General features: G+C 43.9%; 1 protein-coding gene across 6 annotated transcripts in view; it reads right to left on the reverse strand.

The window, feature by feature from the left end:
• MOCS1 (molybdenum cofactor synthesis 1) overlaps positions 1-14324 on the reverse strand; it is a 34314-nt gene that overhangs the window by 12471 nt on the left and 7519 nt on the right. For 2 of the 6 annotated variants that reach the window (XM_068129291.2, XM_068129289.2), the window contains exons 2-6: positions 10366-10480; positions 9451-9618; positions 5212-5376; positions 4079-4140; positions 118-229 (exon numbers count right to left, since the gene is read on the reverse strand). In XM_068129291.2, the coding sequence (XP_067985392.1) occupies positions 118-229; positions 4079-4140; positions 5212-5376; positions 9451-9618; positions 10366-10480 (622 nt within the window). Of the gene's footprint in view, positions 1-117; positions 230-4078; positions 4141-5211; positions 5377-9450; positions 9751-10311; positions 10481-11803; positions 11917-14324 lie in introns of all 6 variants that reach the window. The other 4 variants (XM_078784270.1, XM_078784269.1, XM_078784268.1 and 1 more) reach the window with 3 other exon arrangements.

The following is a 14324-nucleotide window of genomic DNA, read 5'->3' on the forward strand; positions in this document are numbered from 1 at the left end:
TGTTCACAGACAGACAAACAGACAGGGGTGAAAATATAACCTCCATCCACATTCGGTGGCGGAGGTAATAAATGACATGAAGACACGACAATCAATAACATTGCAATTGATACGGACCGTCGAATGGCATGTACTCGATGAAACGAACATCCAAAGGCCTTTCTGAAGTCATGGACACGAAGTCGACAATCTCATCTTCGTTCACGCCACGCATAACGACGCAGTTCACCTGCAATGCAGAGTTCATCACTCATTTAAATCAAGTGATGTCAATAAGCAGTTGGTGAGACCTCCCATCGTTGTCCTCATTATCTGCGTGACTCATGATGTTGAAGACAAGCGATTATTATGTTATTAACGAAACCTGAAACGTTTGACTTGGGGAAATGAAAAATAGAAATTCCCCAACCAAAAACGAACCTACAGAGTTCAGAAAGGGGGATAGAACACCAACAGTAGAGTTTAAGGCTAAGATAGAGGCAAACCTTGACAAACAATCAGTGTGAGGAGGAATGATAGGCAGGAGAGGATGCATGTGGTGGAAAAGATGCAAACAGAAGGAAACTCTCAGGAGGGCAAGCTGGAAATTTTGAAGGAGGAGGGATTGGGGTGGGAGTTATAACAAGGGTAGAAAAGATTATGGTTTTTGACTGGGGACGATTTGAGATTATGAACAGCTGTCTTGAAGACCTGGAGGGTAAAATGAGATTGAAGAGAATGTGGAAGTCGATTCCACAAGCGGGAGAAAAGAGGAACGAATGAGTGGAGGTGAGCAGTGATCATGGATTTAGGTTGTTTAACCAAAAGGGGGTCGGTGCTGGACCGTGTGTGCCCAGTGGAAACCTGCGGGGGCGGGGGTAAGGAGGGAGGTGACAAAGCATGTAAAGAGCAGAGGGTGCAAGACCAAAACGTGCACAACTCGGACAGAGGGTTTGCACCACTCACACAATGAACTTGCACCACTTAAATAGAGTACTTTCTTTATCTTAGAACAGCGAGATTTATGACCAATAAGTTGCATTACAAAGTGCTATCGGTTCAAATTCCAAAGTCAAGGAAACAATCTGTTTCAGTTGATGGACAGCAATCTTGTCATGCCACAGATTTTCAATTGGATTTAAATCAGGGCTCTGACTGGGCCACTTAAGGACATTTATCTTTTTGTTCCTTAGCCGCTCCAGTGTAGTTATGGCTGTGTGCTTTGGGTCGTTGTCATGCTGAAACGTGAACTTCCGTCCGAATTTTAGCTTTCTTGCAGAGGGCAGCAGATTTTCCTCGAGGATTTTTCTGTATTTCCCTCCATCCATTTTCCCTTCAATCCCGAAAAGTGACCCAGTCCAGGCTGATGAGAAACATCCCCATAACATGATGCTGCCACCACCATGCTTCACAATAGGGATGGTGTTCTTTGGGTGATGTGCTGTGTTGGGTTTGCGCCAAACGTAACGTAACAAAAAGTTACATCTTGGTTTTGTCAGACCCCAACGCTTTTTGCCACGTGGCTTAAGAATCTTCCGAGTGGTTTTTTGCATACCTCAAACGGGACTCAAGGTGGGCTTTTTTTGAGTAATGGCTTCCTTCTTGCCATCCTACCATATAGGCCAGACTTGTGGAGTGCTTGGGATATTGTTTTCACATGTACACAGTGACGAGTATTTGCCATAAAGACCTGTAGCTCTATCAAAGTTGCCATTGGCCTCTCTCTGATCAGTCTCCTCCTTGCTTGGTCATCCAGTTTGGAGGGACGGCCTGATCTAGGCAGGATCTTGGTGGTACCATACGCCTTCCACTTCTTAATGATCATCTTCACTGTGCTCCAAGGGATATTCAAGGCCTTTGAAATATTTTATACCCATCCCCTGATCTGTGCCTTTCCACAACTTTATCCCGGAGATATTTTGAAAGCTCCTTGGTGCTTATGGTTGAGTCTTTGCTGTGAAATGGACTATCCAACAGAGGAAACCTAGAGGCACAACTGATTTTATTCTGAAATAATCAGAATTACAACAATTTAACACAGGTGGAGGCCAATTAACTTGGTGTGTGATTTTGAAGGTGATTGGTTACACCTGAGCTAATTTACAATTGCTATGATAAGGGCGGTGGACACTTATCAAACAAGATAATCCAGTTTTGTATTTTAAATTAATTTTCTGTAATTTGTAGCATTTGTTTTTCACTTGGAAATTGTGGGTTAGGGTTAGGGTTTGTAGAATTTGTAATGCATTTTAATTCCAGGCTATACGGCAAGAAAAGGTGAAAATTTGAAAGTGGGTGTGGACTTTCAAAGGGTACTGTATGTGTGCTTTTTCGAATTCTTCAACATACTTTTACGTTTGTAGGGGGTAGGCAGTTCACTTTAGTTCAGGTAGAATTGTATAGATTACCATGCTCCGTATGTTGCGTGAAGAAGAAACCTCGATGTATCATAAGTAGGAAATTCGTGTAGACCGCATGTCGGGTAAGCTTGTATCTTCGACCCCAGGCGTGGCGACCCAATTTTCAATAGCGTTCTTCGATATGCCTAGATACACCCACACACCAGATTAGAAGTTGGTACTTCGCTTATTTTTCAAGATATTCCGCTCACAAGGTTCAGACATACATGGCGGCGGCCATCTTGGATTTTGACATGGCGACCCAACTTTCAATAGCCTTCTTCCTTATGCCTAGATACACCCACACACCAGATTAGAAGTTGGTACTTCGCTTATTTTTCAAGATATTCTGCTCACAAGGTTCAGACATACATGGCGACGGCCATCTTGGATTTTGACGTGGCGACCCAATTTTCAATAGGGTTCTTCCTTATGCCTAGATACACCCACACACCAGATTAGAAGTTGGTACTTCACTTATTTTTCAAGATATTCCGCTCACAAAGTTCAGACATACATGGCATCAGACGCACATGGCGGCGGCCATCTTGGATTTTGACGTGGGTTGCACCCACACACCAAATTCGAATGCGGTCCTTCGCTTACACATGCATGCATGCACGGACGGACGGATGGACGGACGGACGGACACACGGACGGAGGGGAAAACCATAGTCCCCCTTTCGCTCCGTGGTGCGACGGGGGACAATAACGCTAAATAAAAACCAACAGGTAAACCAGGCATCGAACACTACCGCAGGTGCCGCAGCCACTACATCACCACCTCAATCAGGCAGGGCCGTGGAGCCACGCCTAGAAGAGCAGTGATTGGTCCGGGATTTGATTGGCACAAGGACTGGTAAGATGGGACTCGCTGATCAGAGAGGATACGGAGACGTCGTGGGATGACGTCAGAGCCTCAAGTACAAAATAATTAGAACGGCAGACATTTTCTGCTTCTCGTTCTGGATCCCATAGCGAATGGTCACTAATGCTCTTGCACAAGGAAATTCATCACGAACGGTCATGTTCCAACATCTTAAAAGTGATCGTGAGGAGGAGGCACTATGGACCGAGAACTGCGGTTTCCCAAGCAAGAACGACGAGTGGACAGGTGCGGCCTCCTCGCTGCGCTCTCGACAATGCCAGGAGTGAGCGGACGCACGGTGAGGCCGAGTTCGCACCAACGAGAGCATTTTCCCCGCCAAGGACGCAAGGGGGTTTTGACGATTCCTGAAGAGATTCAAGAGCCGATTTGAGCTAAGTGCCACAAATTACACATTTATTTTTCAGTTATATTTCCCTTTGTTTGTATTCGGGTCTGCATGGGAGCGCTCCAATTAGGAATATAGTTTTATCATGCATTATTTTGTGATCGGCATTTTCTTTAATAATTCCGGTATTTTTGTACATTTTAATTCCGTGTCGGTTTGAGTTGATTTATTGCAGGGTCGTAGGACGCCGGGTGGACTCGTGAAGGTAAGCGCTTACGGCTTCTCCCCCACTTGCTCCCCGCGCGTATAACGAAGGCCGCCATTGAATTGAACGCCTCGGAGTGTTAAAGCTTGTTTGGTCATCTGTGTCACCCTGCGTTGTTCACCAGAGGGTAGTCATATGACAATACGTACGAACTTACGTTTATCTCGTACATTATCACCATAAAAATGAAAATGACAAAATATAAGTGCATTTGTGTTTACCTTCACCGGTTTGTATCCCAACTCGATAGCCTTCTCAATCCCTTCCATCACTTTATGCCAGCCTAGCAAATACAAAAACATGAAACAAAACATGAAGCTTAATTGACAAGCGAACTGTAGATAGCTCGATAAATAAACAGATAAAACTAGAACGGGCACTCGGTAGAGCGCATACCTTCGCCGCAGCTACTTTTGTTGCCAAAATAAAAGACTACAAGATCTGTGTAGCAAAGCATTTTGGCATTAGTTTCATACAAATTGGACACAAATTGACCGCGCTATGGTAAAAAGACGATTTTGACCTTTTCATGACCTTGACCTTGACCTTTGACCCGATCGATTCCAAAATCTAATCAAATGGTTCCCGGATAATAACCTATCATCCCACCAAATTTCATGCGAATCGGTTGAATACTTTTTGAGTTATGCGAATAACATACACACACACACACACACAGACATACAAATAAATACACAGCGATCAAAACATAACCTTCCGCTTTTGCGAAGGTAACAAGGAAAATGTCGTGCATAGCACAATACTTAGCGAAATCCATGAAATAAATTTGACCTTAAAATAGTTGGTGGTTGAATTCAATGACCAAATATGTAATTCCTCTTCAAATTTCAAGTCAATTGGATGAAAATTGATGATTTTATAAATTCGACCTATGTTGACCTTTTGACGTTTAGACCTCAAAAATAATTCGTGCTTGAATACAGTGGCCTGATATGCAAATCGTGTTCAAATTTCAAGTCAATTGGATGAACACTGAGGGTTTTAGAAATTTCACATTAGAATTGACCTTTGGCCTATGTTGACCTCAAACCTAATTGGTGGTTGAATTAAATGACCAAATTTACAAATCCTCTTCAAATTTCAAGTCAATCGGATGCAAAATTGTGCATTTTAGAAACATGGCCTAAGTTGTTGACCTTTGTTCTATGTTGACTTTTTGCATTCAAAATCAATAGGCTTCTTGCCTATGACCAACTAACTCTACCACTTGGTGAAATTTCATGAAGATTGGTTTAAAATATGACCTGCTGTTTATTGACATACAGACAGACAGAATATAATGCACATGACCAATATACTTTATAAATCTTCAAATTTCGCAAGTAACCAACACCTTTCCTGCGTGAAATGAACTCAAACTTCTGAGGCACGAGCGTGTCCAGGCTGACGTTAAGATGACCAAGTCCAGCATGCTTGAGTGACGGCAGCATCCGTGCCAGGTTTACACCATTCGTTGTCATGGCAACAGTACTGAGGCCTTCAAGTTTGCAAAGATTTTCTGCAAAACAGAATCCTTTCCTTAAATAAGCATTTCCTGGCTTGTCACAAATAAAAGTTATAGTATGGATGGACTGCAGATGGATGGACTGAAGGAGAAGATGAACAAGTGGAAGGAATGTATGGAGGCAAAAGGTTTGAAGGTGAATATCGGAAAGACGAAGGTGATGGCAAGTGGTAAAGCATGTGGTGAGGTGGAAAGACCCAGGAAGTGGCCGTGTGCTGTGTGCAGGAAGGGTGTCGGAGTGTACTCCATTCAATGTACAATGTGCGCTGAGTGGGTTAATCTAAAATGTCGTGGTGTGAGAGGGTCATTAACCAGTGTGGCAGCTACATTCAAGTGCAAGGTGTGCATAGAGCGAGCTGCAGTGGAGGAAATGTTGAGTTGGATCTTGGAGACGGCGTGAAGCTGGAAGGTGTGAATACAATTCGCTACCTAGGAGACATGCTGAATGGAGAAGGTGGATCAGACTCGGCAACGGTTGCTTGAGTGAGATGTGCATGGAAGAAGTTTCGGGAACTGAGTGGCGTGCTGACGAGGAGGCGAGTGTCGTTGAAGCTGAAGGGAAAGGTGTATGCTGCATGTGTGAGAAGTGTTATGATTTATGGGAGCGAGACATGGGTAATGAACATAGAGCAGCAACGAAGGCTGGAAAGGGTGGAAATGCGAATGGTTCGGTGGATGTGCGGAGTATCGTTGAGAGAGAGGAAGACAAATGATGAATTGCGGAAGATGATGGGAATAGAGCCTGTGATGGATGCTGTGAAGAGAAACAGGCTGAGATGGTTGGGTCATGTGTTGAGGAAGGATGAAAGTGACTGGGTGAGAAGAGTGATGGAAATGAATGCAGAAGGAAGTAGAGGACGGGGAAGACCGAGAAAGACATGGCTAAAGGTGGTGGAAGAAGAAATGCGGGCAGGGGGGTTAACAAGGGGAAATGTAGAAAATAGGGCAAAGTGGAGAAGATCGTCATGGGGCCCGCAAGGCTAACTCCCACTCTTGCAGGGAAAATGGCCTTAAATGTCTGGAGTATGACAGATGCACTTATGGGCAGTTGGAGGCAGAAAACAAGATTAGTGAGTGAGAATTGAGGTCCCACCATAACTCCTACACCGACACCTCACAAAGCTGTCCAAATTCACCCACAGCTCACAGCTGAGCAATTTACGTTTTGTACACCTTACTTTTGTATCCATTTATATGCCTGGTGTTGGCTTAGCAGTTAGGGTGCCAGCTTGGGATCCTAGGATCCTAGGTTTGAATCCCATTCGATCGCTGAATTAACACCAGGGGGGTTGACTCAGCCTGTCATCCTTCCGGGGTCGGCAAATTGAGTACCAGTTCAGTGGTAATTCCCTGCGTGTCGCAAGAGGCGACTAACAGGGTTGGCGGCAGGAAGGGAATCCGGCCATAAAACATTGCTTTAAAAAGAGGACCATTGTGCCCAAAAAGGCAAACCCCCGCCCTGCGGGGAAAAATGGCCTTGAAAGGCAGTTCATCTTCTTTCTTTTATACCACTGATAGACCAGATCTGCATCCATATCTTAACCAAAATCTAATTGTCTTGTCCCAACTCATCCAGCAAGTTTTGTCATAATCGGTCCCCAACTGTTTGAGAGATATCATGCTGGATATCGTTTTTGGTCCCATCTCAGTGGTGAAGAATCACTTAGAAAAATAAAAAAATTAGAGCAATGTGACTGTCACCAATATGTCTCCGCATAGTCCCACAACGGGTAGATGCCCTCATTCACTGTCCTAAAAATATATTAAAAGTTTGATTTAAACTTCAGCTGTTTTCAAGTATTACATTTTCACCAGCCATGACAGGTTTCACATCGATTGGTGAAGCAGTTTCAGAGAAGGGATTTTTTTTAAATATCGGCTTTCAAGCTAATACGGCTGCCACACCACGTGACATATGAGCTTAAAAAATGCACACTCTGCATATGTATGGGTAGGGGGATCATGTTTGTGAAGTTTCGTGTTGATCGGATAAGGTTCGTTTTTCTATCCAGGATGGCTGCCAAACCACGTGACCTATGACATCATCATTTTCAAACTATATGCAAACTATATGTTAGATGATATTTGTAAAATTTTGCATCGATAGGGCAAGCGGTTTCAGCGATATAATTATTTAATATTTTCCTTCAATCCAATATGGCTGCCACACCATGTGACCAATGATGTTTTCATGATCATATTTTAATCGCCATGCCTTGTGAATGACACACACACATAAAGTTTCGAGTCAATCGATTTGGTGGTTTGGGAGAATATGTTTTTATTATTTTTAGGTTTTAGGTTAAATCCAATATGGCTCCCAAACTCTGTGACCTATGATGTCATAAATGTAATATTTCAAAACAAATGGGTCATATATCATGTCAATTTCAGATTTTTAGGATAAGAAATTCGATTTAAACATTTTTGGCTGGTATACCACTTCACCTATGATGTCATTATTATCATGCTTTTGTTCCCCATTGGGAGTACTGGACAAGGTGCTAAGTTTCAAATTTTTCCATTCAGCGGTTTCCGACAATTTTTTTTAATTATTTGCGTTTAATCCAAGATGGCTGCCATACCACGTGATCTACGACGTCACAATTATCATAATAATGCCTCCGGCCACCTTTGGGGGTCGAGGCATAAAAACATTTTGCATGGGTGTCACTCCTACCCTGAAAGTTTCGTCTCAATTGGAGATGTGGTTGCTGAGAAAAACGAGGTTTAGCCCGTACGGACGGATGTATGGACTGCCGGACAACCCGAAAACATAATGCCTCCGGCCACCTTCGGGGGCAGAGGCATAAAAATTCTCGCATCTGGATCCAGATCCGGATCGTCACCAAAATCGAATCAATTAGTCTGTGTCATAAACCCAAACTGTCTACCAAATCTATCCGAATCTGTTCACTACTTTTTGAGATATCTTGCTCATATCTCAAACAGTCAAACATTATGATCAGGATATCTCAAAAAGTAGTGGACAGATTCGGATAGATTTGGTAGACAGACAAGGGTGAAAACTTAACCTCCATCCACCTTCAGTGGCGGAGGTAATGGATGCAGATGTTGTGTTTGTGTTCCTCCCCCTCTCGCCCCATCTTGCCTACCGCTCCCGATGTTATATGTTTTATGTGTCGGTTTGTCTTTCTGTGTAATTAATGTTAGCTCTTTCACGAGCCTCGATCTTGTATACAAAAAAAAAAAGAAAGAAAAAAAAAAAAGAAAGAATGATTATAATTTTAAATTAAAAAATCCAAGTAAAAATTCTCAGCCCAGTGAGAGCTCGGCCTAACTCTGAACAGGTGATTCTCAACAATTTGCCCAGCATCATGGAACCGCCGAATGAACCACTTGTCCACCAGTCAGACTGCAACTGGTCATCTTAAATATTTAGCTTGGCGTGGGTGGCATGAGCAGTTGTACGGAGTTAACTTTAGTGACCTTTAACAACTTATTTACAACAACATGTGAATGTTGTTGGTGAATGCATATCGGACTGGATTTAAATTCGGAATTCAGCCCGCCAGTTCCATCTTTATTGATGTGTGGCAGTGCCACTTATGCAGTGCCCCATGACATTCGGGCAGGAATTTGGAATTTTGTCGGGGTGCAGACAATAATTCAGATACCCTTCGCAAAAGACACCGTGGAGTCAATAACACTCACAAAATATAATGCTGGCAGTGGGACACCCAGATTAGCGGCCATCCGAGGTACAGCACACGCACGCACGCACACACACACACACACACACACACACACACACACACACACACACACACACACACACACACACACACACACACACACACACACGCGTATCGACCAGTATGCGGAAAACAGGATGACAGTAATTATTGGTTCAAGCTGCAGGTCCATCCATCCAAACATTTGTGTGCAGCATGTGGCTGCTGGTTGCATCATTCCCAGGATGGGGGAAATGATGCCTGACATCATTCCCTGCCTGATAAGCTACAGGTGATAAATTGAAATCATCCGATGAATGCAAAATTACTCGACAAGATTCAGAACGATTACCAACATTTCCGACCAGCTCACCAACGATGGACGTCACATCAGGCCTGATGAGGGGTTCCCCTCCTGTTAAGCGGATCTTTGTTACACCTGCTTTCACAAAGAGTCGTGCCAAAGTCACAATTTCATGGCTCGTGAGCAGCGACGCCTTGGGAGTTAGTTGGACACCCTCTGTGGGCATGCAGTAGTGACCTGCAAATTAAGGCGCAGCAATGGTATGCAGTAGTTAACACCAAACTGAAGAGTTATTGTCCAAAGCTGCAAGTAACCGTGCAAACCAACATCTCAACGTTGTTACAACAGAAGCTCAACATCCTATGAGAACTACGAAGGTATTCCTGCTTTCAGAAAGTACACAAATTAATGCAAATCTATCTGCATTTGCAATTAAAATGCACAATTTTAGTGCCATGCACGACGGTGAAGCTTCTTTGGCAAAAGGCATTCTTAGGGTTACGGGTACAACGAAGTTTAACACAGGAGGCCCCACAGTGACTGCGCTAAATCTTTAACACAGGAGAAGGCACCACAGCACCTGGCCCCCCAGAGCCTGGCCCCCCAGAGCCTGTCCCCACAGAGCCTGGCCCCACAAAGCCTGTCTCCACAGAGCCTGGCCCCCCAGAGCCTGTCCCCACAGAGCCTGGCCCCCCAGAGCCTGGCCCCCCAGAGCCTGACCCCACAAGGCCTGACCCCACAAGGCCTGACCCCACACGGCCTGACCCCACAAGGCCTGACCCCACAAGGCCTGACCCCACAAGGCCTGACCCCACAAGGCCTGACCCCACAGAGCCTGACCCCACAGAGCCGGTCCCCACAGAGCCGGTCCCCACAAGGCCTGGCACCACAGTACCTAACCCCATCGTGCCTGCACTAAACAAACAACACATTACTTCAATAAATCAAATCATGAATCCAATCACCGCCGGACGGAGCACATACAGCGCAGGTTGCATTTTTCAGTAATGGAAACACGCAGGTAGGTGTGCTTCCTTCCAAATGTGTCGGTGAGTGGGAACTCCTTTGACGTCTGTCGAAATGGCATGTCTTCCACATCCTAGAGGAACGATACGTTGATAGAACCAGAAAGTTAAACGACTGCCGGTTATTCACAACACCATCAAGTTCTTATTGACAAATATACAACAAGCATTGATGCCAAACAGCAAAAGCATCAAGTTCCATCAAACTAAAATTCAGCAATTAGATGTACATAAGGCCGAGAAAAATATATTTCCGGTCTCTGGTCAGCGCGCGCATCGATTTTGACCCTGCGCGTCAACAAATTTTTTTTTCTTCTAATTTCCAACGGTACCTACAACAGCACGCACCTGTTGTTGCCGGGCCGACGCGCTATCTCGGGAAATACGGGTCTGTGAGGGTCGCCATTGGTGCACGGTTCTCCCCCACAACACTACGTTTAGTTTGTCCAAATCCATCCAGCCGTTCCAAAGATATGAGTAGTTTTGTGTGCCGTGACGTCATGAATCCAATCGGCTGGATATTGTCATTTATTGAAACGAAGACGTTCTTTGTCGGGTTCGTGTGAAGCAACCAGAAGGCCTAGAGAGCTGCGAGTGGTCTCCTTGGTTAGGCCTGGATCCTATCTCGTTTGTCATGAAGTTGTAAGTGTCTGTGATAATCTGGTGGGCTGGGAGAAGAGATCGTGGGAGACCATCGGCCTGTTAGACCACTTGCGCATGCGCAGTGTTGACGCGATCGACGCATTGGAATGTTTGACGGTACGGCGAGGCGATCTCGAGATCGAAATGGCAGTCTATAATATGCTTGAAGAACTTAATGCTTTTCAGAATAAATACATTTTAAAATAACTTAAGCTTGTGTTCATTATTTACAAAAATGCCTACCTGTCCCAATGGCTATCTTTAATTTCTCTCTGGATGGCGCCACGGCAGATGAGGACCGCAAGGCATGAGGACACAAAAAACACCTCTATATGTGCAATCCATGCTTTTCAAAAAAAGAAAAAAGAAAAAAAAAAACGCATCGCCGCATCAATTCTGGAACTTTGGTCTGACCAGAGACCAGCAATATATTTTTTTCGGCCTAATGTTGCGGTTCTGGAAAGACCCCAGGTAGCTGCACTCAACAAGTCTGCAGAAATTTTGATATTCCAGTTCCAGAAAACTCATGGAAACAGGAACCAAAAGCAATCACTGAAAACGAGGCCCTAATGGTCATGTGCGACCTGATGATCCCATCGAGTGTGAACATAGAAAACAAAGTACTGCGATGGGACATGGGACATAGTACTCAGACAGAAAAAAAAGAAAAGAAGGCATTGCTAAATGAGGTTTCAGTCCACAACGATTTTGGTTTCAATAATGCAGAAATCAAAAAAATGACCAGGTACCAATACCTCAAGAATGAAGTGAAAAGATCATGGAAGCCGAAGAGCGCCGAAATCGTACCAGTGATAAATGAAGCAACGGGAATGATGAAGAAGAACCTGACATTTCGAAAGAAACATCCCTGGGAACATTACCACAAACAAACTGCAGTTGGGGTATGTACGGGGCTCAGTGAAGACCCTGAAAAGATCCCTTGGAACAAAACTCTGAGAACAACATAACTTCACAACTTAGCTCATGAATCGCAATCCTTCACCGAAGCGGGGGTGGATACTTTTGATCGGTGTATAATTTTATAACTTCCAAACTTCTGAGTCCTGGGAGGAGACCGTTCCAGCCTTCTGAAACCTGAATTATGGAGATAACAACCAACGACACACACATCGAGATACATTCCAGGAGAATATCTGGGTATGAACTGGACTTTATCCCCATTTACTTCGCCATATTTGCAGTCGAAATTGGCTTTGTTTCCAAACTAAAAGTACCAATTAGAGATTGCAGACCCTTAACAGGACTCCTTTTGTGTGGTGTATTCTGTGTGGAGTAGATGATGCATTGTCAATTTAGGTTTACGCTCATACAACGGACAAGCAGACCTTTGCGGTTTCCTTGTACAGATTCATATTCCAATTGTATGTATTTTAAAAACTGCGTAGTACATATTTTATAGATGCATGCACATCTATATAATAATAGCGTAAGGACTCGACTTTGTTATCCCTTTTACGCCGCACCCAGTGACCCGATGCCCATGGCACTAATGGATTTACTATCTACGAACCGCGCTCTTTGTTTATCACGTACAGACATACTCGAAAAATCTGAATTAGCCGACATTGGGGCCCAAAAGCATCCGATTAACTGCCGATACGACGCCATCTTACGACGCCATCGTATTGGCGTCTGCTGGGTGAAGGCGAAGCAAGCCGTCCGCTGAGTGGACAATCCAGAGCATGCATTTGTGCCGGTATCGGCGATCGTTGTTCATATACGCACTCTTCATTCTCATCTTTCTTCCTAACTCTTACTCGGACAAGCAAATCCCCTATGCCATCCATAATGGTACACTCTATCCATACACCACATCCTCCCTTCCGTGGATGTTCCACGGGTTTCGGCTAGTATTTTACTGATGTAGACACATTTTATAGTACGTCATTTATAGACGTATTCACGTTCTCACGAGTATATACATCCTTTGCAGACATACTCACATTCTAATATTACATACTATGTAGATGTGCTGACATTATAATTGTAAAGTTGTGTTGTTCTCAGTTTTGTTCCAAGGGATCTTTTCAGGGTCTTCACTGAGCCCCGCACATACCCCAACTGCAAATCGTGCGAGTGAAATGTATCACACGAAGGCTCGTTCGATGAAAGCAAAGTGTTTCATCACACCTCAATCACAGCTTACTTCACGCAGGCCGCCATCTTGCCCCTGACCTCACATGGAAGCCCAAACATACTCCCGATCAGGGTCATTACAGTAAAGCACAATATGCTACATTCCTTCCTTTTTTTTATTATTATTTAATTTAATTTTTCTTTTCTTTTCTTTTTTTTCATTTTATTTATTTATTTCATTTTATTTATTTATTTTTAATTTTTTGATTCAATTTTATTTTTATTTTTTCCCTTACACAAGCAGATCAAACATTCTTCCAAAAGCACTCATAACAGCAGATGCCCCTGTGAACAACACTCACGATTTGTGAAGAAACATGGAGTTGATAAATCCCAAATCTTCAAAGTCACAGATAATGATCAACTATTCATGTCAAAAATTCAGTAAACAGAATGCGATTTTCCCTTTTCCTTTTTGTAACCACAAATAAACAAACAATACCATTGGCTGCCTTGTCGGACCATTGCAGTTTGCCTTTGGCACCAATACTGGCCAAAAATTATGCATAACAATAAAACCGAAACTTCATGGAAAATTAATTCCCAGAATGCTTAAATAATGAGCACAAATACAAACGGTAAAGAGGGAGTTCTTCTGGAGCGAGGAGCACCCCTCTTCCGATGAAGCCACAGTTAATGATGGACCATTTCCCAACTCAGCACGAGCCCCCTGGTAAGATTCTTCGCGAGAGCCTTCTTCTGGAGCGTTGCCCTCCGGAATAATAATTGCCGATCATTCCAGTGTGGTAGCCCCGACAGATGGTTTTAATGCACCAGGTATGTCACTGGTTAAATCAGAAGGAGACAGTCTCACATGATCCACATGTGTCCTGTCATTCAGGCCAACCAAGAGTTTCACAATGAGAGCTCCGATGGTGCCCTCCTAGTGGTCGAGTGGGGTATTACGTGGCATTTAAAAGGAATTGGGCCACTTTCAACTCAATGCTACCCTGATTGAGCTTTGACATAGCCCCCTTGAAAGTTTGCATAGAATGTTCAGCCAACCCATTGGACCCAAGTTGTTGTCATGGGGTGCACACCCATCCACTTAGAATAGGCATCAGTAATGACCATGAACATTTTGCTCAAAAATATCCCAGCAAAGTCCATGTGTATACA

Source organism: Myxine glutinosa, chromosome 9 (genome assembly GCF_964187855.1).
Source record: "Myxine glutinosa chromosome 9, kmMyxGlut1.1, whole genome shotgun sequence".
In the NCBI taxonomy this organism is placed as follows: domain Eukaryota; kingdom Metazoa; phylum Chordata; class Myxini; order Myxiniformes; family Myxinidae; genus Myxine; species Myxine glutinosa.